The 26,908-nt window shown below is 37.8% G+C and overlaps 2 protein-coding genes across 2 annotated transcripts; one reads left to right on the top strand and one right to left on the bottom strand.

The window, feature by feature from the left end:
- Positions 1–10,582: 10,582 nt before the first annotated feature.
- Positions 10,583–21,787, bottom strand: LOC135080789 (ATP-binding cassette sub-family F member 1). The gene is made up of 19 exons (XM_063975514.1): positions 21,748–21,787; positions 21,421–21,662; positions 21,221–21,343; positions 20,735–20,836; positions 20,379–20,507; positions 19,999–20,097; positions 19,700–19,803; positions 19,489–19,572; positions 18,706–18,892; positions 18,211–18,498; positions 18,050–18,126; positions 17,673–17,821; positions 15,849–15,932; positions 15,526–15,763; positions 14,918–15,098; positions 13,924–14,102; positions 13,282–13,515; positions 12,411–12,569; positions 10,583–11,912 (listed from the first exon to the last, which is right to left on the bottom strand). Exons 2-19 carry the CDS (start codon positions 21,656–21,658, stop codon positions 11,811–11,813), a joined length of 2,757 nt encoding a protein of 918 aa, XP_063831584.1. The 5' UTR covers positions 21,659–21,662; positions 21,748–21,787; the 3' UTR covers positions 10,583–11,810.
- Positions 21,788–25,273: 3,486 nt separating this feature from the next.
- LOC135086288 (venom peptide isomerase heavy chain-like) lies at positions 25,274–26,501 on the top strand. Its single transcript, XM_063981082.1, has one exon. It carries the CDS (start codon positions 25,364–25,366, stop codon positions 26,408–26,410), a length of 1,047 nt encoding a protein of 348 aa, XP_063837152.1. The 5' UTR covers positions 25,274–25,363; the 3' UTR covers positions 26,411–26,501.
- Positions 26,502–26,908: the final 407 nt, after the last annotated feature.

Genomic DNA, 26,908 nt, shown 5'->3' on the forward strand with positions numbered 1-26,908 from the left:
TAATAGAATCGGAAATAGCTGAACATAAAGAAGTTAGATCACCCCGGATCGCCCCGGAACAAGCGTTAAAAAGCTGCTATTTTATTGCAAATCGACCAATATTCATGTGAATGCTTCTCCATTGTCGTCCGGTTTTATGATTCGTCATACGTCTCAAAGGCGACTTAATAGCCTGCTTAATTCGTGGCAAAAGGAAATGCGAATTGGCGGGGGACGCCATTACCGTCGGAAAAGTCCCTCTTGGGGTAGACGCGCGGATGGGAGGCCATTGTGTTGCCACTAATAAAATTTAATGATGTAAACGGATAGCGCGAATTTATCTAACTGAGAACCGCTCGGGGAGACCGTCGCTGAGGGGAAATCAATTAACGACGATATATTAGAGGGCAAATTGAGTTACTTCGTTATACGATATTGTTGTTAGATTCAAAAGATTTAAGATTGTAGTTGGCACGGCTCTATATTTTATGAATTAAACTACTTAGCAACAACTAAAATCATCCTAACATCAAGCATAACGAGCTAACTGTATTATCATTCATATTTATAAGCTACGCACATGCATATCATATTTCAAATGTAAGTTTCACATATCGATTTATCAAACACGACGCTACTATCACCCAAAATGAATATTAAACAAGCAGGTCCCCGATAGAGTATTCAATAACTTAATGGAAAGCCGGTCACTGTGTGCTATACGTAATGGACCGATAATTGTCCAGCCAAACAGAAGTAACTCTGTTAATCACAATGAGGCTCGCACCTTCCCTATTCACGCACCTACCCTCGTAATGCGCACACATGCCGCTGCCACCAAGCCCGTCATTATTTAATTATTAACATTACAGTCGACCTAATTTTGATTTCTATTTGACATTTCGATTACCCGCCACGTAGCCTCAGGCAAGCCATTCTGTGACATCTGTCCTCGAATGTGTTACCAACTATAAAATTCAATTTCCCCAATCGGCTAGCTCGACACATTTATTATTCATAGATCGGTACCTAGATGCCCGGCCACTAACAGATGCGATCTTTTACGTGAAGTGATATCAAAAGATGAAGTCCGTATAAAAAGCAGTGTTTCTGAGGGACATGAATTTAATATAAGATCATGTGAATCCAATTCGGGGAGATATCGAATAATGTAAACGAAAAATCGACGAATAGGTACGTTTTATAAAAAGCTATCCAATCGCGTGACAAGTGAATGCAGTAGCGGGAAATGAGTTTTCGTTTCAGTCCGATTCGAAAAAGCTATCAATTTTGCACTATTCCGTCTCATTATATCTACGTGATTGGCGAGCAATCGGCTGGGGTCACGCCACTGATCGCGTTTAATACTTAAACTGGAATGACTGACGTCCATTTCCGTAATGGCTATATCGTAGCAGCTGGTGGTCACCACTACTAATTTAAATGTATGATTGGGATCGTGCGGTGGCTCGAGCGGGCCAATAAATCAATCCATGTCGTCGGTAATGCACAATCCATTTGCTCGCATGTAGCCTAATTGCTGTTAGCGCCGCCCAATGGGCACATTAGGCTGAAACGGCCGGCCCACGCGCCGCTGTGTACGGTCGACATGAGCCTTGACTCGGCCTATTCGGCTGTAATGGCTGATTTTCTAGCTCACGACACGTAGCCGCGGCAAACGGCCACGCTTACGCCACTCAAAGGCGGAGAAAATGGCTTAAGTGCTTTCTCTATTATGCTTAAGGTCGTTCGTGAAAAGGATAATTTTCAACTCTCCAGCGCCCCCGCCCCAGCCGGATGTTGGGATTGTATGGACAGGACTACTTTAGTTAGTTTGTTTTTAGTTATTTTTTGTACCATCACATCAAATTACAATTAATTATTAACTTCTAATAGCAGAATTTTAAATGAAAGCTATTTTCTTCAGCTTTTTTTTTCAGCACAGTTGCATCACGGATGATATTTCATTATGAGACACCTGTTTAGAAAGCTCTATCATCGGCAGAATTAAACGATAGATCGTTCAATAAACTTAAAGATAGGTTTCAAAATATAATACTACTACCTACTTACTACGAGACGGCAAACTTAAACTAGAATTTTGTTGTTTGTAGTGCTGAATTATTGAAATAAGTAAGTAGATATACGTTTATTTTAATCGAGCAACGTTCATACTTTTCTAACGTATAGTGAGATAATATATTTTTAAGTCGGGTAGCCTATTGTCGCGCGGCAAGGGTCGCAAAATAAAGCTTTCCCAACAAACAATAGTTCCGGTCCTTTGTCGCCGCCGACTAAGTAAACATTAGTAGTTACGCCACAGAATGAGAAAATGCGGGGGGAAAGTTTACATATTTTCTTCCTTCTTCTTGTCAGTTCTCTTTATTTATCGACCCGGATTATAATCACAACTTCTATGGTATAATCTAAATCATCCCATAAAGGCCTTTCTAGCAAGAGTAAACTCAGCTCTACAATAAAAGCTCAGTACCTAAGCCAGACTTATAAAGAAAAGAAAGTTTTTTATTTTTAGTTAAATAAGTTCACGAAATTAACTTATTTAACTGTATGTTGTACTTTCGTTTTAACTGCAGCTAATTTTATTGTTTTGTTGTTGTTGTTTATGTTTAACTTCAATTAATAAACTCCAGCTTAGCCCTGCTGTGTCACAGACACGAGATATATCTACCCACCGGATCGCGACTAAGAGGTTACGGAAAGACGACTTCCACTCAACCCCAATTACCTTTTGTTCTTTTCGTAATATTTTTATTCATGACATTAACCATTGTTCTATTTTAAAAGCTACATAGTTATTACATATTATGTGAATTTCATGAATGTCCCAATACTAAATTATGATATTGAATGTTACTGAATATTCAATTCACTGCGAAACACAATGTTTATCAGTTACTTTTTTGCATTAAGTCGGTCTGAACTAATTTATTTTATATCACACAACAAACATTGCCATCACTTCAGCACCATGAAAGTTCATTGAAAACGGGAAAGTCACGATCATACCATAAATTACTATGCCAACATTAACACCTACTTTCCATAATAGCCGATAAACCAAATTTAGTTTTCATGTTACGCACCCTTCACAGCTACTTATAATAAGCAATGATCAATGGAGAATAATCCTATTGTGTCGTGAGCACACAAAAAACCATGTCTGAATTATTCCGCCACGCTCTCGCGCTAATATCTCCATTACATTAGTCGAGCCACATTGTGCCGCCTCCGAGTCTCCGCCATGGAAAGGATTACGCGCCAAAACGGTGACAGTTGTCGATGAGACAAAAGAAAGGCGAGTTCCGAAATTCGCATAATGGCTTGTGTTTATTTAATTTAAGTCACTAGCAACACAGAATAATGCTGTGTTTTCGTCGGAGCATTCCGAATACGACTTGAGCCGAAGCGCCTCGGGGCAATAAAATTAATGAAGCGTGGAGATGGGACCATTTTACTTGTATTATTCGTCTCCTGCGGCCTGAGACTGAAGCGAATGTCCATTAGTTCTGTTTTAACATGTTAGCGAGGTTGAAACGTTGTAAATGCGATTTACTTTACAGAGAGGGTGGAAAAGTAGCCGGAGAGATTTGGCCGATCAATAGACGAAGCGATTGGGAGCGATTGAAAATGTTTATCTCGAAATTGGGAGTTTTGGCCAAGGGATATTGAACCAACTTAATACTATTTGTATATTTCATTGATTTACTTAAACTTAAATTTTTTACAATACAACACACGTGATGGTCCTTTGAGCCCGATATTTGGCATCTCTTTACGATTATAACATCATTATTACGCGTGTGTTGAATAAACAGCTCAGAGTATTTTTCCGTTACACCTACTCGCTGAAAAGGAAACAATGTGCGCATTACATCGCATTAGTGGTTAACAGATGATCAGAAGCGCCCGCGCAGCGGTTACGCACGCCCGACGAGCGTCATGTTTTACTGATACCATCTAAATCCGTGAATTTCACTCGCCCCTATATTGGCGATTTACTCGCTTAAGCGAAGATAGATTCATAGAATAATAAGCTTCGTTATCCATTATCGCATTACAAAATTGCAACAAAAGCTTTTCAACACGCTGTAAGTTTGTTTAGTAACCGCTTTAATAAAAATACAAGTTACTTATTATGTTTTTTTTACATAACTAGGTGAATCAAATAAATACCTATCAGACTATCTAATTGCCTACTGGCATACTTACTAACCGCAAAAAATACAAAAAGCCCCATTTTCAGTTTTCTACAGTAAACGGATCACGCAAAAGGATTTATTTTTACATGTTCCCGTTAATCTTTATATCGCGGTAATAAATAAAAGCTGTATAAAGGTGCTCCAGTGAGCATTGTCGGCATATCGTAGGCGCTAAAGCGTCGCGCGCTCATTACACGAACATTTGCTACCGCTATTAGCATATCAAACGCCTTATCAGATGCAACGGGTGCCGGCCAGTGCAGCTAACGCCAGCACGAGACAATAACGCGATTAGTGAAATAAATACTGTAACAAGAGCAGAACAAGGGTACGGTGCCATTATAGATCTTTATCGGGCGATTTTAATGGACTGCCTGCCGATATCGCGGATCTCTGGCACTGCGCATTTGAGTTTCAAACAACTTTCCGACGCTATTTTCGATATTACTCACTAACTACCAAATCATGGCTTTTGTTTACACACTGCTACGGCTACACATTTTTTTTTTCAGTAAGTCACTATAGTTATAATTTATTTAAAATGCAAGGTATAGTCGTTTTAAGACTCATATAAAAATTATTAGGTATGACAATGAAAAACTGCAGCGGTCCGTGAAAATATTTTCAAACTATTGAAACATTGTTTCCACCCACCTACAGCCACTGAAAAATACCTAATATTCACATGCGAATGATAAACTTTTATGGGGCTGTTACATAACAACAATAGGCAGGGAGCGCTCCCGAACGCCGGCGGTTTAGTACGTCCGATTTCCATACAAAAACTTCTATTTCCCGAGCTAAATGGCACGTGAGAGCACATAAAACTGCGGGAAAACTACGCCCAGGCTACGGACTATTCTCTTTTATTATTTTACCCTTTGCAAACGCAAATAGCTATGTATCTGCAATAGGCTGATTTAGCTTTGTAACTTCGCGCATGAGTGTCTCCGCTACTTTTGAGTTCGGAACAATTTGTGGAAAACAAAGTCTCAGAAGTATGAGCTTCCGCGAAATGTATTTTTTTCAGTCAATAATAAGAAGACGCGGTTCTTAATTTTGAAGATCCATGAATTCTGTATGTTTGGATGTATAATACTTAGTATCTACCAAAGTCCTATTCCTGTTTAATTATGTATTTGTAGTCTACTTTTACTTAATGTAGAGATGAATGAAAGTCGAATGCTTATTAGTTTTTAGGGTAGTTCTCTTTCAACTATAGTAAACTAACTAAATACCTAAAAACGAAAATGCATGGGATTAAGAATAATATTTAGATTGTGTTTTCTAATAGGTAAAGCTAGTAGGTACACATACCTTAAATCTTTTAATTCTAAACTCTACGTAACTAGAAATTCTGTGACTCTACCTAGGTTAGGTAAGAGTAGATTTACTAATATTTTTATTCAAAAACTTCAGTCATCCACAAAATTAAGTGGACCTTATAGAATTCAAAAGGAACTCCAATAAAACCCATTCATAACATGATCAAAAGTCAAAGTTAAAGGACGGGTGACATTACGCTCCCTACCAACACACGTCGATCTTAACTCGAGCCTACCGACTTATGCCATCTCCGAGGAAGTGATTTGTCAGCGCCGCCCCCTCTCGATTGAATAATTCAAATAATCGAGGTATTTATATGTAAATAGCGGGCCACATCTCCATACGAAAGGGCCGATCGGTACATAAATTTGGCAAGACGACGAGAAAACTGCGACGCACCACCGATCTGATTTATTCGGAAACTTCGGAAAAAGTGGCTCGCGTCAGGAAGTGTTTGTCTAATCGCGTTTATTGCCGGGAGCGAACCACGTAGGGTGAGCCTCCATGTTACAGCGGACACGAAAACAACCCTGTGTGCTACACTGTGAAAATTCAGAATTTGTTTGTCGGATTCATCCCAACACTTAGAAGTTGCTTGACAAACAAATACTTTTCCTGATAATTTAGGTAGTTATCTATAGTTCCGCAGTAATAGGTATTAATATTCAGTTTCCCAATTAGTCGTCGATAAGTATATGATAGAGCTCCCCAAAGATTTCGAAAAACTACCTGTAATAACTTTCTTTAAACTTAGAACTAAAAACGATAAACGATAAAACAAGATTCCAATTCCAGTATTACAAAAATTATTCGAAACGATAATAATTATTATGAATTTTGATCGCTTTTCTCGTTATACCCTTAACCAAATTAGTCGCATCATTATGCTTTAGTTATCATCACACCGCCGAGTATCCAAGAGCATTATCGCGTAGTGGTAATTCGGAACTGTTCCCGGGAATTAATATCATGTGCTCCTGGCACTCTATTACTCATTGGGAGTTAGGGTTGCTAACTCTACATAGTATAAATAAAAACTTAGTATCCTTCTGGATTCAAATGCAATAGGATAGACGATTCCACTTAATAGGTTAAAAAGTCGGATCGATGTTAATTTTAAGAATGAAAAAGACAATATTGTGGTCATGAGTAGCAGAAAATAGAAAATTTAACTAAAAATTTAACTAAAAAATTAAGTAACAATAGAACAGGAATAACAATCTAGTAGATCTTTTTCTCCGTTTTATTAGTAGGAATTCAAATGTGCAACAGCTTCGAAAATCCTATTATTTGTATGTTAAAAAGTTGACAACCCTTCTGGGAGTACGGGCTCATCAATCATGCCTCGGCGCGGCACACAGATAAAGTGTTAATAATCGGCGCTAACGCTACATTGTTCGTTATTTAGACGCTTTCCATCTGCTGATACCGCGCCGCGATGAGAACTAGTGGGTGTCAGTGTTTGTCTGTTACGTAAGAATTTGTACTGAAAGTCAACTATGGCTGAGGCGACTCGCAAATAAAGGTCGGCAATGTAATGTAGATCGGCAAGACTTGGAGCGAGATCAAACACATAGCTCAAGACCGAACGCGATGGAGGACTGTTGTGGACGCCCTCTGCCCCATCTAGGGGACATAGGACCATAAGTCAAGTCAAGTAAGTCAATGTAATGTAGAGCCAGCGCTATATCGAAATCAAAGATGTACCTAATGCTGCTATTGTTCCAGGTTTTCTGACCCTAACTGAAAAAGTTATCCGTAAACTAGGTACTTTTGTACTTTTACAAATTCTACTGTTCTGTTATATATACCTACATTTTTCTGTCTTTATACAGACGACCTGTTTTGAGCTATATGTATACCATGTTAATAAAGAGTAAAAAATATAACTTTCAACTTCATTAAGAAAATTAGGTCGAGTATTATATTTACATCAAAATACTTATGTAGAGTCCTGTGTACAATTTTAATAACTTTTATCTAATTAAATTTTATTTATATTAGTTATATAACTTATTTATACCTACTTTAACAGTTAGGTGACTTTAGCTAATAGAATAGCAATTTGGTCTGCCGCATTAAACCTTACCTGCATATTTGTTTATAATAATTTCTTAATTAATCAAGAATCAATTACTTTCATCAATAAAGAACCAAATTGCGATATCTAAAATGACACTTTTCCCTTCTGCTAAACATTAAAATAAAGTAGAACTGGTGAGTAGAACAATATGTAAGCGAGCAACAAAACGCACTTTATCAGGTGGCAGTCGCTTTATTATCCCGCTAATGACCAACCCCTCCAGAGTAATAAAAGTCGATATCAGCCCCCGAACTTTGCCCACAGATCGACTACAATTGATACTTTGTAGCTTTTAAATTATTTGCTGGTGGGAAAATTGTATCTAGAGCTGCCTAAATACGTAATTAAAGAATATTTGTAGGTAAATCGGTAGTCTCGTTATTTTGAACTCTGGCGATAAAAAAACTACATTTCATCCAATCCCAAGTTCCCAAACTAAGCAAGTAAGTACCGTGTCTGTATGTAAATAAATGATTTGATTTGATAAAAGAGCACATTTTTAAGGCAAAAGCACAACGAAAAGAAAAGCCTAACAGTAATTCTCTTCACAGAACACCCTGAAAAATATATGTATTAATTAGGTAATTCCTGTTGTCATTGTCATTACCACATCATGTCAGCTTACAGCTGGTGACAATACCAGGTCCGGTCTGAACCAGCCTCCAACTGCAATTGTATCAAAAATAAAAATACCTACCTACACTAATCGAAAGGATCAATATCCTTCGTTCGAAGTACACGCTCAGCGAACCGAGGCTGAGAATTAGCCGCGGCGGGAAAGAAAAATGATTGCGACAGTCCGGCGAGCACCGCTAATGGAGTCTGCGTCTGCGAAATGTTTCCACTTAGTGCACCGCCTCCGCTGGCCAATACGCCCTTAAATTGCTAAAATTAGTACAGTATATAGCCGCGTACATGGGCTTTTATTGCAATACATAACACCGTAGATTATATTAATTTGTGATACATAATTAACACACTCTTTTCTTATAGCGTGTTTTGTCTATCTTCCCTTTTTATAGCGGAGTCCTGCGACAAAGTAAAGCCTAGGGCCCAAAATGTGTAAATCCGCCACTGCAAAATAATGAATTACGAACATGATCATGGTATACTAACCAAAACCAATATTCCCTAATACGTCGATTTGAACAAATGCTAGGCGTTAACGGCAAATAATGCCCTAATCCTGAGTATTTAAAAAGATCAACGGATAGCGATAACAGCATAATGGGGTGACTATCTGATGTGTGTATCTACTTAAATTCAAATCGCTATTGTAATACACAGAGGGCAATTCGAAACAAGTTGCAAAGCTCGCGGCAATAACGGGGCCCCACCCCAACAATACGCACTCCCCTCACAAATTAAGTGTAAAACAAACCTAATGAAATTTAAATATCTCTCCGCCGACGCAATAACTGCACAAATAAAATCATGTCGCGGGGGAGAGTAATCGCTTCCATTGTGTACACATTGTGCGAAATTATTCTATACTTGAGTTCTGCAACTTTGTCGCAGTAGCCGTGTCTCATCTTTGGTATTTCAGTGAGTAGGAATCGGGGCGAGTGTGTGTGACAAGGTGGCAGGGGTCGGGAACTATGTAAGGAGGGGCGGGATTGCTCTCGAGACAGTAATAGGCTCTTGGGGTGATAGCCGAACCTCTCATTGTTAGCTTGTTAGCGGGTAATTCGGAGTAACGTGTTTAGTAAGCGGTGTATGCGGGATGGAAATCTGCCTGCGGTTATATGTAATTAGCTTACAAAAGGAGTTATGTTGTTACGGAAACGTACGAGATTCAATGCTGTAATTAGATTTAGATTTCCAGATTCGACAGGTTTCCGATTGAAACATTTTCATTATGATCGTACTTACTTTAGTTATGTAGTTAAAATATTAATTACATCCTTCCTACTATAATATTATAAATGCGAAAGTTTGTGTGGATGTCTGGATGTTTGTTACTCTTTCACGCAAAAACTACTAAACGGATTTTGATGAAACTTTACAGTATTATAGATTATTTCCCAGAATAACATACAGGCTATAATTTATGACGATATATGTGACAAACTTAATTTCACGCGGGTGAAGCCGCGGGCAAAAGCTAGTTAGTTATAATGTTCCTTCTCTCTATTTTCCAAGAAATAAAAAAAATCATATACTATTTCCTCCAATACCTATGTAACGGGTTTTCCCAAAGTATTCCACGTAATTGCGCCCAGCATTCATCTGCGGAAACATCATTATTCTACCAGATTGAGTCGAGTATCCAAACGAATCTTTTAAAACACGTCCCCACCCTCAAAGGGAAGGATACTAATTTTCTTTCGAGTTTAAAAGAAGCTTCCTTTCAAGAAGTGGAAAAAAGTTACAATCGAAAAGGAAATTTGCGTTTTAAATCCTCTAATGAAGCTGAGAACTTTGTAATGGAGGGGCGAAAGGCTGCGGACAAATTGAGGAAAAAAGTTAGAAGTAGATACCGACAGATTGGTACCAATGAATACAGGGTGTCCCCAGAATTTGTTACAACGCCAATTAATAGCTTAGGTATTTCACGAAGGTATGTAGGTTTTCAGATTTGCTGATTGATTATAATGACTTGTATTAATGAAAAAAAGATTCAAGAAACCGATGCCTATAAAGTCAACATCAAGAAGGTTGTTTATCTGCTGATTACTACAACGAACCTAAAAATTATGTTATTAATAAGCCCAAACTTTATTAATTTGACTTTAGCAGCTTTGCATAAAAGTCTACTCAAATACAATTTAAAAATAATCTTATCCCATATGGCTTATTTATCTTATTCCGTATAGATAATAATTACATTCCCATATTTTTTAAATTTTATTACAAGTTTATTGTCTTTCACTAGATCAAATTTGATTTCATAAACATCCTGTATATCTTGAATTAATGGTTTTTTGAGTCGAGATTAGGGGTCGATCGATTAAATAGAAACAAAGTTATTTGTAAAAAATGTTTATATTGTATAAATACTATTTATTACATGCTATAATGAAATGAAAACAAATTATCTAAATTAAAACAAATTCACAATTGAATGTTGGTAAACATCTACAATTCTTCATACTAAGTTGAACAACTGTATTTTTTAAGTATTTTTTGTAACTAGCGCTCCATAACTTTTTTTTATATTTTTATCCGACTGCAGCAATTAGGTTCATAAGTACGTATCCTATAACCGATGACTTTGTTGTGTATATCGTAAGATTACACTTCATAGGTACTAAGATTTTACTAATAAATAACAATATCTTGCAATAAATAAAAAGCATGCAGTCTGGATTTTTTATTTGGTTTTTTAATAAAGACTAGTTAATTGCTCATGATATATTTATTTTTCACAATGCCCAAACATTATATGAAGAGTGTTTGATGTTATATACAGTATGAATTGATAAAATTAATACAAACAGAATGAAAATTCACAAGGCACCTATTTTATATTACAACAGATACCTAGCTAAACCTTAACTATCGGAAGAGACGAGTGTTTGCCGGAATCGTTTTGATATTGAATATTAATTAGAATGTATGTAACGGTATAAATATTCCGAATTGGAGTCAAATTAAATATTGTTATTAACATGTTACATCACAAAGTTTTGAATGTTTCGATTTAATTTGAAAATTATCTGAGGGTGACGACGTATTTTTTACCCGACTGCGCCAGAAGGAGGGTTATGTTTTTCGAGTGTATGTATGTATGTATATTTCTTTAGCACGGCCTACAGCCTAAACGGCTTGACCGATTTTAGCGTGACACTATCTATATTAAAATTGAAAAAAATCAAAATGGCGGAATTTAGGCGCCATAGTTGGTTCATTTTTACGCAGTTATTTATTTTATTTATTTATTATTCATTATTGAGCAATTACATATTTGATCCAAATAGCGTCCTAAATCCTCTTTAGTTGGGTTTTTGTTTTCTCATTAATATCGGAATTATTATCGTACGTAACAAATTCTAAACGCAAGTATTAAAAATTTTCGATGCTGATTTGTTCATAGAATAATACATCAATATGTAGTCATAAACATTTTTTGAATCGTCTATTTCAGACTGTTACATCTTTTATGAAATTTTCATGAAATGAACACTGTTTTTTTACGTTTTGTTTGCAAGAACAGAAGCATGTAATCATCAGACGTGTACCATATAGATATGAGCGAAGGCTTACTGCAGGACTGCCGCGTTGGCGATAATAGAAGGCGAGTTGATGGTCTCCCCGAGGCTCTCCAGGAGTTCCTTTCGGTAGTCGTCGAAGTCTCCGTCGACCTGGTGTGGAAGAATAGATAGATTAATTTACTTCTTCCTTATCTACTGATTCTAGGGTCGTGTGTCTGTGATGAAACTACTTCTAACCTAGCTTACCTAGAGGGGTTTTAAACCTAAGTAAGATGATTAAGTAACTTACTCATCATTACATCCTCATACGGGTAACATTCTACCTTTTTACAAATAAAAATGTACTCTCGATGTTTGATTGTTCGTCAGCTTGTGCTACGTGGGATTTGCTAGCTAAACACTTCAGTAAGCCGATTGGCTGTTCTGATTAATACCAACCAGAACAGCCAATCGGCTAGCCGGACATAGGGTAAGCACTGTTTGTTGCCTAATCGAACGAAAGATGTGTAAGTAAACCCGAATGAACTTAACGACTGGCACTAGTAGTTAAATGAGGCTACCCGGCCACACAGCTAGTAATTTCTTTGGAATCGACAATACCAGCCGGCTTATGTGAGCAGCAACCCTAATATAAAGCCGAGCACTGACCTCGTTGATGGTCTGGTCCTCGATGACGTAGAGCGCGCACTCGGTCTCGCGGATGAGCCGCTCGTCGTGAGACACGATCACCACGCCGCCCTTGTACTCGTTGATGGCCTCCGCCAGCGCGTCGATACTCTCGATATCCAAGTTGTTGGTCGGCTCGTCCTGGGAAAGAGTATTTTAAAATACAATCTCATCAACATCGAGTATAAAGTTATGTGATACACTAAAAACATATAAAAGGTTGTATGGTGCGGGCATAATTACGTCCTCGCATGACATAGCCAAGTTATTACAACTACGCATGTCCTATTGCCAGCTTATGCACAGTCCAGTCAGCGTCAAATAGTTCGTGACAAAGTAGCCGAAAAGGTCGCAACACGTCTATCGCCTGTATTCACAAAACGTTGCTTGCTTAGGTGAAGCAGCAAATCGAACGCACAGCGTTGAATAGAGATCTGTGATTGGTTCGTGTGTCACCCTGTGCGTGCACTGTGAGACCTCATAGTAATGTTTGTGAATGCGGGCTTTTGTTACGCTTGGAATAAGGTTGATTTCTCAACTTTTTGGCCACTTTGGGTGTCACGAACTATTTGACACTGACTGTACCAGACTCACCAATATAACAACATCTGGCGCCATCAAAGTCAACTCTACAAGAGCAACTCTCACTTTCTGCCCGCCGCTGAGATCCTTAATCTTGATGTTGGGCTAGTAGCGCCTTCTTTTACTACAGTCCTAACAGCCGCTGCAGAACCCAGTACGGTCTCACCAATATAACGACATCAAGCTCCATCAATGTCAGCGATTCTAAACGCACCTCATCTGGCCGCATCTTAAATCTGTCGTCATCAGTATGGAAGTACCAAAGACTTACCAATATAACAACATCAGGCGCCATCAGCGTTAACTCTGCTAGAGCCACTCTCGCCTTCTGTCCACCGCTGAGGTCCTTCATCTTGATGGTATGAGCGTGACCGGCCAGCCCGAAGGTTCCTAACGCCTTGCGTGCCTTTTCGTACTGCAGCCCGAATAACCGCTGTAGATACTCCACCGGGGATTCTTCAGCTGTCAGGTGCTCACCCGAGTGCTGGTCGAAGCGGCCTATCCTCTGCGGAATAAGGTTCAAATTAGAACTAGTAATAGCAGTAGTCGGGCAAAACAATGCTACATATTAGGGCACTTCAGGGTGGCAGCCGGAACGGCCTATATTCGGCCGGAATAAGGTTTAGATTAGAACTACCGTTGAACTAAATAAGATCCTGCGGAAGTGATAGCGTCTGAAGCACATCTGAAGTCCGCTGACATCTGCGGCAACAAAAACACACCCTTACGCACCACTCCACTACCACAGTAAAGGTTGCCAAAATGCTATAAACAACATCCAGCAAAATACAATATAGAAAAAAAAGGAACCAAAGAAAACCTAATTATATTGCTGTGCCATTCACAGGTTCTATAAAAACCAAAACATTATGAACCTAAAAACCTGCACTTAGTAACATGACGTGTTACTAACCAATCTGTGATTCCTAATCAGCTCCCCGCGGCAAGGGCTCAGCTCTCCCACGAGCAGCTTGAGGAACGTGGACTTGCCCACCCCGTTGGGGCCCACTATGGCGATTCGAGAGTTCAGATCTATGCCGAAGTCCACGTCGATGAACAGCGGCTTCTGCCCGGGGAAGTTGAAGTTCACATCTGTGGAAGGCATACACGTTAATATTCACATAATGAAAATGGCAAGTCTCAATGACATTATAACTAAATAGTCATTTCAATTTAACTTCTTGATCCTCCTTATGTACTGTATAGGCATTTTCTGCTTAATGTGTGGGTAAATATGTGAATTTTTCCTGCGCCCCGATTGGGCTAAAAATTTTCAACTGCAATGCGACTGGACGACGTACGTACAACAGCTGTTTTGACAAATCCGTATCGCGGTGTGGTTTTGACAGCTAGTTCAAACGAAGCTGTAACGTAAACGGAGCGCAACTGCGCCTTTGAGTAAAAGCTGACATAAAGCTACTTTATCTCAAACGAAAGTCAAACGCATCACGAGCATTTGCTGTCATTTAGTAATTTTAGTTTCAAAAATAATGTGTTCGAACTTTTAATGTAAAGTGCATAAATCTGTTTTTTCGTCTTTGTTAGCGCGTGAACTTTACTGTGATACCGAATTGCACATCAGCTAGAATGATAATGGAGCGCGAATCGCACGCGACTGGAGATGAGACACGAATGAATTGAAAACATTACAATGCGAACAGCTAGAGACTGGAATTCGTTGCCTGCTGCTGTCTTTCCCGAAGACTATAATCCGGGCCTTTTCAAGGCGAGAGTGAATAGGCACTTACAGGGCAGATATGTACCATCCTAGACTGCATCCCACTTAACATCAGGTGCGATTGTGGTCAAATACCTGCCTTGTTATGCATAAAAAAAATTGCGCAATCTCGGCCCTGACCGTAGCTGACACTGAAAACACTGAAAATAAGCGTGTGTGTATCACGTACTGTGCAGGCCGAGTATGGGCGGCTGCAGCGGCGGCGGGTCGGGGAAGGAGAACTTGACGATATACTCCTTGGGCCGCTGCAGCAGAGTCACGGGCGCTGCGCCCTCGTCTGCTTCCTCGCGCTGCGACTTGCTGCGGTTCTTCTCTTGCTTGCGGGTCAGCGCTTCTTTCTGCTTCTTTTCCTGTTGGCAAAGGTTGTGACGCATGATCAAAATTGAAAATAAACGTCTTAGGGCTTGCGCACACGGGTGACTTTTGTCACCGTAACAAGTATATCTTTCTCTTTTAAACTTTTATAAAGAGAAAAAGAGAGGCAACGTAGTACTTATTCTTATCTATGAAGAAACATACTGTCACAGTGACAAAAGTAACCCATGCGCGCGAGCCCTTAGATAATGGATAATTTCTCCTTATCAGTTCTAGGTAGACGAAAGATCGTGGATTCAATTACCATCTGAGACATAATAAGACATATTTAAACAGATATACAAATATTTTCAAGACTCCAAGTATTACTCATGCTGATAAGATTAACCTTTACCCTAGCGAGAATTATACCTATAACAAATCAATAGAAACAGAGCATTGTATCAATAATAAAATACATACTGCTGCCTTCTTCGACTGTCCATGCGCCTTCAGCTCTTTCAGTCTCTTCTCTTGCTTCTCATACTCCTTGATCATCTCTTTTCTCTTCTGTGCGTACATCTTCTTGAACATAGAGTAATTGCCCTTATAATAGAACAACTTCTGCTGGTCTAAGTGGATGATTTCGTTACACACGTTGTCTAAGAAAGACTGGTCGTGAGACACTACTAGTAAAGTCTTCTTCCAGCCTTGTAGGTAACTGTAAGTAAAAAATAAATATTACTTCTTTATTTCTATTTTGGTTGTTACATTTATTGACATTATTAGTAAGTATTTGTACTTACTTGTCCAACCAAATGACGGCGTTCAAATCTAAATGGTTTGTAGGTTCGTCGAGTAGCAGAAGTGTTGGTTCAATGTATAGAGCTCTGTAAAAAAAAGTTTTAAGACAAAGCTGTTGAGTAGGTTTATAATGAACCAAACAACGTAAGGCCCGGTTTCCAACAAAACGAAGTGATTTGGAAATAACGAAGTGGAAATCGAACCAAAACAATAAAAAATACGGAACCTCAGATCATAGAAGGGAATAGATGTGAAACGGGGGCGTGGCGCGTGTCTCCGCGATATGCCCAGAAACGAACATCGCCCGCGACGCCAGGTTAGTCGCGATTCAGTCGTACTGAGGAAATGTTCTCCGATATTGTTGGATAATGCGTCGTAACGTGCAATAACATAAGTGAAACGAAGAACTACAGGAACAATGAAGTCATTTACCACATGTAAGTATTGCAAATCCATTGGTATTTTGCTTATAAATAAAAAAAACTAAACATTTTTACGAACGAATTCAGTGCCGTGACATTTACTGCGATATCGAAATTAGTGGTGATAAAAATTCAAACACGTTGTACATTGACGATTTAGTTAGCAACCACTTTATGTCATGCGTAACTACTGCGCAATGTATTTATTTTCTTCCGATATCCACTGACGCGTGAAAATACACAGTACGGCCGCATGTGCCGGTCGTAACATAGTGCAGGGCTCGTGTTCTAATACGGTTTCCTATTATCGATAAATAGAAGTAAATTATTATTTTCTATTTTCTAATTTTGAATGAAAAAATCATGAGTTGCTTGCGATTTTTAAGTTTTTACAAAAACAATAACAATAGTAGAAGGGATTAGTAACTGTCAACTATGTAATTACTATAAGAGCTAGTTGAAAGCCTAATATAGGCATTATTTTTGATAAACATAGGCGGTACGAATTTCGCCATAATTAAAAAGTTAATGCGCGATAGTAGTTAATAATAATTACAGTGATCCTGTTATTATTATTAAAGTAAATAATAATTATATTACCAATATTGTAAATACTGGTAAAAATCGCAAGTACCTAAAAGTCATGGGTTAAGCCCATGACTTTTCATACAAACTTTGTCAGTCTATAACTTCTATACTTACTCCATCGATAACGACATTGAGCTTTGGTTGGGGTAAATTAATATAAGGTAACTTCATTTAGTCCCAATAATTGATTCTGAGTTTTTCGTCCATACAAAATGGAACTGACTCCTTTATGCAAAAATCGTTAAAGAACATAATAATAACGTATAATAATAAAAAGGTTTTCATACAAGCATTTTTAAACCAATTTCGAGCCTTGCCCCCAGGATTTAAAGTATCGATATCTTATCGACTCCATTTTATCTTTCTTCTCTCTAATTGCTTTTTTCAAAGTGTGCGTCACGTCACGCGGCCATTGATTGGCCATAAGGCACGCCTTCTGGCCAATCACAGCACTTCTAAGCCGGTTGCACATGTTGTCGTAGACTCTCAGTCGCTTTGTTTTTACACAGTTGAATGTGTGTGTGGGAGCTGTGGTGGGGGAAATGTGGGGACACTGGTTCTCGTTGTAGTTACGCGCGACTTCATATCTATTCTCTTTCTATGATCTGAGTACGGAACAGATACTTATGTGGATAGATCACATTAGCAGGGTAGGTATATTAACCTTTAAATCGGACATAAGCGACAAGCTCTGTCTCATTAGCGCTCCTGCACACGACGCCGCTACCACGCCGCCGCCGCGCCGTCGCCGCGCCTTTGCACTGTTTATACGCGCGTGTGCAGGAGCGCTTAGAGTAATATGTTTCAGATAGTTACCTAGCGAGTGACACTCTCATACGCCAACCACCAGAGAAGTTCTTCGTGGCGCGGTTCTGCATTTCTCTGCTGAAGCCCAGACCGGCGAGGATACGTCTCGCGCGCGGCTCGGCGGAATCCGCGCCAATCGCCTTCAGCTCGGAATATACCTGAACACGACATAGAATATCACTAGGTAATTTAATTTTTATATGATGGACTCTTTGCTACTTTTTGTCAAATTTGATTTCTGTGATGAAAAGAGACGTTTAATTTAAAAAATCAAAATCAAATCAAAATCAAAAATATTTTATTCAATTTAGACCACAGGTGGCACTTATGAGGAACTGTTTTATATTTTTGGAAGAAGTAATTTAGGGATTAAGCAGAATGTTTACCTCATTCAGTCTATCCTGTTTGCTAAGGTTTCCCTTTTCAGTTTCAGCTTCAAGTTCCTTGGCTTCCTTGAGAAGTTCTGAAATGGACAGCACAAAATTAATACCACGGTGTTCTTACTGTTGAAAGATATATGACAAATAGAAATAAGAAAAAATCTTACCAGTCCTCTTGACATCTGCCTCCAATATGGTGTCGACCGCGCTCATATCGTTAGCAGTGACCTCTTGCTCACAAAGCAAAATGTCTATGTGAGGCGGTAGAGGGAACGCCCGCTGTGCTAGATGCCTCAACAAAGTCGTCTTGCCGTGGCCGTTGGGCCCGACCAGACCGTAGCGACGGCCGTTGGCTATCAACAAGTTTGCATTCACAAACAAGTCCTTGCCTTTGGCGCTGATTGAGAAATTCTCAACTTTTATGTCCACCGCATTCTCTAATGCTGCCATCTGACCTAAAGATATGAAATACACATTTTAACGTATTTTGTAAGTTTCTACTTCAATTCATACCAAAATCGTCTTTGAAATTGGTATGATATCGACTCATATTGGCTTAACAGTGTCAAAACTAAAGACAAAGTAGAAAACTGACTGAAAAGACGAAAATATGTACTTAGTTGTGTGTACCGCAATGGAATTGTGTTAAATAAATTATTTACCTGCAGATTTTTGTGCCTGGCTAACTGTGAAGTTGGCATCTAAATCACTATGACCCTGACCACCCTTCTTAGTCATCATCTCCATCTGTTTCTCATACTCTTGTTGCTTTTTAAGCTTCTTCTTTTCCTTGTGACTTAACTTCTTCTCAACAGGCTCTGAAGAATCTTTGTCTTGCATTTCTGGGACCTAGAAGGTTTGGCATATTATGATGAGTTTTTTTTTCCCAACAATAACAATATCCACTGTCATTTTTAAAATTTTATAACTACATAAGATGTGCGGGGCACATAGCTCGAAGAGCTGATGGCCGCTGGGGCAGGAAAGTTCTTGAGTGGCGACCACGAGCCGGAAGACGTAGCGTGGGCAGGCCTCCCACTAGGTGGACCGACGATCTGGTGAAGGTCGCGGGAGGTACCTGGATGCAAGCGGCGCAGGACCGGTCTTTGTGGAAATCCTTGGGGGAGGCCTTTGTCCAGCAGTGGACGTCTTTCGGCTGAAACGAACGAACGAACGAACATAAGATGCTCATTAACTTGAGCTGGATGTGCCATTGTCTATACATGCAACATGCCTGCCTATGTTGAACAAAATATTACCATAAGCCCGAAGGTAATCGGCAGAGAATGCCCTTAGGGCATTAAGTTCACCTTATGTACCAATTATATGATATTAAAGCTCAAATAAATAAATAAAAATACACTTCAAAAGAATTAAACTTAAATATATTATTTTCATTAAAGACCACTAGTCCATGTTATTATACTCAGCAAAGTAAATGTAACCTTATCATCAGCCTCTTGTGATGCTTCATCACCAGATTCCGCTGCTTCTTTCACGTCAGCTTCCTTGGTTTTCTTCTTTTTGTCCTATTAGCAAAAAACATTTATTTAACTAGAACAGAATACCTAATAAAAATCGTTATGTACAAGAATGAAGTACCACATAATGAAATAAAGAAAGAAATAAACCAGATATATTCTGTAGCATTGATACCTTAAGTTTAGCAGGTGGCTCTTCTGGCTCCGGATCTTTAATTTCAAATTTCTTCAATTCTGCTTCAATATCATCAATATTGTTCTTCTTTCTTTTACTTTTTCCTAAAACATACATAGATTTATACTAATGGTTCCAGCATTATTTAATTCAGAAAAAAAGGTCATTGGAATTGCTTAAGTTTAAGTATTATCACTACCATCTTTCTGAAAGATAGTCAATGCTTTTGTTAAAAAAAAAAAAAAATCACAAACTTTTATCATATCAAAAACAAAACATAACAATATTTTATCTCCCACCTTTGCTTTTAACTAGAAGCTCTGGTAAGTCATCTTCCTGATCAGAAGGCTCTAGTTTTACTTCCTTGTCACTGTCTTCGTCAGGCCATTCATCTTTTCCTAAAATCAAGGATTTATTTTATGCAATTACAGATTTTGGCAATATGTTTTTTAAGTAAAAAAATAAGTTTCTTCTGGAAAATCTTTTACTATATTTGAGCATTCTATTTTATTATAAAATCAGATATCTTTATTTGTATATCATTATAAATACTCATTATACAGACCACACTAAATCATGAATTACAAGTAAACATGTGGTTTCAGGGTTATTTTAACTCTAAATAAATACCAATCACGTATACCAGTATGATATTCTGTACCTAGTCAATAAGACTAACCTTTTTTATTTTTGGATTTGGATGCTGGTTTACTCTTATTGTTTGTGACTTCAGCCACAACTGGCTCTGTTTCTTCAACATCCTCTTCATCAGAAGATTCAGCAGCTATACTTTTCTTTTTATTTTTTGCTGAAAGAAATGTACAATCATCACTTTATAATTTTGTCATCAGAAGTTAATATTTACTATACGTCATATGTATCTCGTTTCAGCCAAATGACGTCCACTGCTGGACTAAGGCCTCCCCCAAGGTTTTCCACAATGAACGGTCCTGCGCTGCCCGCATCCAGGCTCTTCCCGCGTGTATAAGTCTACATAAATAAGTGGTTGATAATGTCATAAAATATGAAACTTACTTTTCTTTTTTGAAACCGGTTTTATAATTTCATCTTCTGAAACTTCTTTGAGACCAACATCGCTGCCTCCATCAGACCAGTCATCATCTTTCTTACCTTTACCTAAAATAATGATAACAAAATAAATCATATTATTATTATTTATTTATTTTATTTTATAGTTACAACTATTCAATACACTATTTTATTAAGCAATCAATAGCAACTATCATCATCTTTATTAAATGTAAATAGTGAAGCTAAGACAGTTGACTATACAAAGAAACCAGGTGTACAAGATTGTCAATCCTAAACTTAAATAGGATTTAAGTTACTGAATATAACTGCCATTATGAGCAAAAATATGTTGTGCATAAAATGCCACATCATCTTCTCTCTTAGCAAGTAACACAAGGTTTGACCACAGAAGAAGCAATATATGCACCATGGAGCACAATATGGTGCCCAATTTGGTGGAAAACTATTTAAATTAATGTTGTACATTACCTTTCTTCTTTTTATTGGCCTTGGTGGCTGATTTAGATGTGGTACTTGTTGTATTGCTGATTACAGATTTGTTATCATCTTCCTCATCATCTGACACATCAGCACCTTTCTTCTTATTTTTTCCTGTGCAAAATGATTATTGTAAAGTACAAAATCAAGATATTGTAAAAATATTGCACAACTTTTGAACATACACATACCTTTCTTTTGAGATTTCTTCGCTGCTGGTTTCGGCACATCTTCGTCATCAGACGCTGGCACTTTTTTGGGAATATCTTCTTCACTGTCACTCCAATCTCCAGCGTTCCCTTTGCCTTTCTTTTTGCCTTTGCCTTTGCTTTTGGAGGTTATCTCATGAGTGTCACTTGCTGCCACTTTCTTATCGTCCAAGTCCTCATCGAAATCTTGATTTTTCTTGTTTCCCTTCTTTTTAGACATGTTTCTACAAAAATTAGGAATTTATTCAATTGTATTATTCACAAACTTTGATAGCCAACTCACGAAGAAAAGTTCAAAAAATGGGAAACCTGTCCGTTCTGTGTTCTGTCAAATAATATGCAATATGACAATGACACTTGACTGACACTGACAGTTAGACAACATGCACAGGCACTATTTTAACGTAAGTTTGACCACGGAGTTTGAATCACTCAAGAACTTAGAGTCAGTCGTTTTAAAAGGAGAGGGCACTGAATTCCGTAAAACAAGTGAAGGAGCACTAGCTCCTGTAGGGAGGGATCTACAATATTGTACATAATTGAGTCGTCTAGTTTCAAAAGCCGCTAAAACGCTCCTGCAACGAATTTCTGTTTATATCTCTAAATGACGCTACTGCAATTTTCTCATCATACTGTTCAATCATTTTCGATCAAAATTCGCTAAAAGACTACTAAACTAGCACTTAAAATTTGGTTTGTGTTACAAACTCCGCTAAAACGCCGTCCGTTTCTTTCAAAACCCTCTAAAAGTTGATTGACCAATGGTAGCACGGTATTTTGGTCACGTGACTGCGAAATCAGTATGGAGATTTTTTCATAACGTGCTTAAGGTTGCTGCGGTTTTTTATTGTTTTTGATCCAAAATAATGGAAGAATTGTCTCAGTTCGTGGAAAAATGTAACCCTAAAGACGCAAGAAAGAAACCACGTAATGAAATAGCCTGAAAACGCACCAAGGAGCGCCAGAAACGGAAAGAGAAATTTGTTAAAAAACTACTTTTGAAGCAGCTTTGATGGTGTTATGCAAAATTAACCATTTAGCTGTCGTTGGTTATTGTTACTATTAAGTGTTGGTAATCACTAGTGGGATTATAGAAACTTCACTAGCTCAATGCCTTTAGACGAATTTAATTATAAAGGTATGTTACTTTTTACCCGAGTGCAGGTGGGTAATGTGTTTCGAGAGTAGGTAGGTATGTATGTGTGTATGTTTATATCCCTGTACAGTCAGTCAGTGAAGTAAATAAATAAATATTGTGGGATGTTTTTTTTAATGTGACAGGAGGCGAACGAGCAGATGGATCACCTGATGTCCAGATGTCCAGGAATAAATATTATGTTATAAAAAGGCAAAGACGAGATTGAGAAAATAATTTATAAAAGTTTCTTATTTACATGCTATAATTTAATTGTTTTTTTTTAATAACCCGATAAAACTTTATTAATCTAATAACCTAACCAATAAGTGCAATCGCTTTGAATATTAATACTTAAAAAATCTGTCCATAACCACTTTCTCCAAATGTTATCATCTTCATGAATGGTTTCTGTTTTAACTTATCGTCATCCATCATTATATCTATCTTCTTAGTATGTATTTATTTATTATATTATTTTATATATTATTTATGTATGTGTATATGTAGCATATTTGTTTTGCCGTCGCTTTGTTTTATTTAATTTTTTTTTTGTTATACCGCCAAACTAATTTTTCTGCATAACCCAAAGGTAAACTGGATGAGAATGCCTTATGGCATTAAGTTCGCCTAATGTTAATATTTTTGGCATTGAAGTATAAATCCCAACTAATATTATAAATGCGAAAGTAACTCTGTCTGTCTGTCTGTCTGTCTGTCTGTTACGCTTTCCCGCTTAAACCTCGCAACCGATTTTGATGAAATTTGGCATAGAGATAGTTTGAGTCCCGGGAAAGAACATAGGATAGTTTTTATCCCGGTTTTTGAAACAGGGACGCGCGCGATAAAGTTTTTCTGTGACAGACAAAATTCCACGCGGGCGAAGCCGCGGGCGGAAAGCTAGTAAATAAATAAATAAATATTATAGAATGGACAAATTAATACGGACAATTATTTATTTTATCATTTTTTGGTTTATTTAATATTAGACTTTATTGTAGAACGCCATTCATGCATTACAATTTGTTCTTATCAAATCCCGCCAAAATACAACATGTCCGTTTCAAATCCCATTAAAACCGAATGTTCGTAACAAAGTACGCCAAAATGAAAATAGTTTTCATTATAATTCAAATTATATTTAATTTATAGATGAATAGCAATTACTGTTAGTATTGCCAGATGACAATAATAATTCGTATCATATATTTTTTTGCCTAAGGCCAAAGCTATATGGATAAGCTGTTTTTTTCAATTTCTCGAAATCTTATCAAAATCGTTTTAGCGGGATTTGAAACTAGACGCCTCAATTATGATGTAGCATTATAATGTTATTATGGATAGAAGGCCCATTACATTAAAAATAGTTGTACGTGACCATGTGAATTTTCTTGTCATTTTTTTTAACGATTAATATTTTTGACCGGGCCTTCCCAGTTCCCAGTACAAAGAAAGAAAGAAAAATACTTATATAGATAGTTGGTTCAAACATAGTCCCAACTGCGAGCCATAGAAACTTATTTTTGCTACCTTTTGCGTGCTTTTGCTAAGCGCAGTCAGTGATAAACTTTGAATGATTTGTTTAACTAACTTGTATTTTTGAAACTTTGATGGCAGTTATATTAAATTTTCTATCAAATCAAAAACTTACCTAATCAAGCAATAAATTATTGAATCATTATGAATAAGACTATACCTACTTTAAGAAGTGAGTATTACGTGTGGACAGGTAAGTATAAGCTCATGTTTAAAGCAGGAGAACGGCGAACAAGAAAACCTGAAATAGTCCAGTCATTATAGTAAGTTCACCTCGGAATTCGAGATACCCAGCTGTAAGTCTGTAAATACGTGTATATTGACACCCTAAAAGTTGTCTCAAAACCTACATATGGTAGGGTGTAAGCAACTATTAAATTTCAAGGTCAACGGTCACAAAAATCGGTTTTTTGCGCTTTTTTTAGAAATATCTCATTTCCTATGGGTTTTTTGCCATTTGTATTTATTATCAATATTGTAGAATACTAAATTCTCTACAAATTTTGTTTAAAAACTTTTTTTATACGGTGAACCGTTTTCGAGATAGAGGGCGGAGAGCGCGCGGTCACTGCATCACTTCAGGTCTACTTAAGCGGTTTAGATTTTTCATACAAAAGGATTTTCCCGCTAATTCCTGTGGGAATTTCGGGAATTCCTTGTTGTAACTAAGCTTTGAGTTTACTAAGGTACCTACATGCCAAATTTCAAGCGTCTAACTTCCGTTAAGCGTTTAGATTTTTCATACAAAAGGATTTTCCCGCTAATTCCTGTTCCCGTGGGAATTCCTAAGTATACTATAACCTGCCCAGGTGTATGAAGAATAATTGTACCAAGTTTCGTTAAAATCCGTCTAGTAGTTTTTGTTTCTATAAAAACCGATTTTTGTGACCTTTGACCTTAAAATTTAATAGTTGCTTACACCCTACCATATGTAGGTTTTGAGACAACTTTTAGGGTGTCAATATACAAGTATTTACAGACTTACAGCTGGGTATCTCTAATTCCGAGATTCTTACCTAATTTAAGCTTAAATGACTGGACTAAAATACCTATAACTAACTGAATAGGTGATTCAGTACCTATCATTATTATAGTACCTAATGCATATTCAGACTATTTGTCAGCAAAGTGTAGAAAATTAAGACTGGCTACTTTTTCTATCAAGTCAAAAAAAACAAAAATAATCTGAAAGAAAGCGAAAAAAGAACATAGGATTTTCATGGGGTTTGCTTCTCAACCGAGTGAAAATTTTTGATGATGAAGAGCTTTTCCTTATTTTTGCGCTTCCTTGTTGTAATCATATTAATTTACGAGTTCGTGGACATTTCTGCCGCTGAAAATGTGAAGAAAAGTGTCGACGACAGTAGAGATGACAATGGCGAAAATGATGAGTCGAAAGACGAGTCACTGGACATTCCTGTTGAAAATGAAACCAACAATATGACGTGCACCCGAAGACAGAACAGCCAAATGCATGAAATAACCACCGCCAAACACAAACAGTTCCCGTTCATAGCAGCCGTCATGTCGCACCAGAACGAATACCTGTGCTCCGGCTCTGTGGTCTCCAACGGGTTAATACTTACCACTGCCCAATGCACCCAGCAACCTATAAGCTACGTGCTTCTTAACACAACTAAAGACAAAAAGGATGATTCCGTTGCCATGCTACATGTCACGAAAACTGAAAAGTTTCCTACTTTTACTGGTGGAGAATCTCTGAAAGATGTTGGCCTCATTTATACTGAGAAACACAACAGCACGGTAGCTTCTAAAATTCGACTAAGCAACTATACTAGTTCTCGAAGCATTATTGACTTGGAAGGTATTGGTTTTGGGCTGAATGCTGATGTTGGCCAAGTACGAGAACTACAATATGTTGGCTTGGAGCATCGGTCGCCTTACGATCCCAGTGACATACTAAAAGCTTACTTTGATTGCATTGAAACTAAAGTATTGACCTGTTACAAGGACACAGGTGGCCCAGTAATATTTGATAACGAACTTATAGGGATTGTCATCAAAGGCCAGGACGAGTGCACCAAAGAGATGTCGTCAACATATGCCATAAACAAACGAATGGCTGATATTTTACCAACATACACCTTCAAGGCTTGGCTAGATGAAAAAATCAAAAAGAACGAAGAACAAGAACAAACTGTTCTTGCAACTTATCCTACAAAACCGGTTCTTCGTGAGAAACCTCACAAGATGACTTCTTCCGGGGTTGACAGAGTCGCTGCCCATTTTCTTCCTTTGATTATTACAACTATGTTCTTTATGTTACTTTGTTTCGTGTAGTCTTATAGAAGTATGATATTATGATGTTTGTTTAATTTCAGTTTGTTCCAATAAATTTTTGTGTTAATTAAAGTTAAGATGTTTTTGGAAATTAATGTTTTTTTTTTGTACTTAACGTTATTTAGCAAAAACTATAATAGCTGTGACGGGCATTTTCACTTTTGCTTTGGGGGGTTTTCTTGCTTGCTTCAGCCCTCTAGCACGCTGTGCAACGTATAAGCCTATAGTGAGAAATCAGATCGTCGTAACCCACAGTTTCTGTGCCATAAATGCTATCGCCACACACTATGTGGGTGGTGTAGACCATGGTCTTTAGGCACTGAAGTTTGGACGAGATGTTGTGTAATTTCCCGAAGCAACTGCCCAGCCGAGTTGGATTCGATTCGCGGATTGACCTATTGCCTCTTTCTCGAAATTGGAACTACCTACCTCGATGTTTCTTACGAGATCTAGTCCGAAAACGAACTTAAGTCGCTGCTTGATATAACCTGATGGATT

The sequence above is a fragment of the Ostrinia nubilalis genome, chromosome 2 (genome assembly GCF_963855985.1).
Source record: "Ostrinia nubilalis chromosome 2, ilOstNubi1.1, whole genome shotgun sequence".
Taxonomy (NCBI): domain Eukaryota; kingdom Metazoa; phylum Arthropoda; class Insecta; order Lepidoptera; family Crambidae; genus Ostrinia; species Ostrinia nubilalis.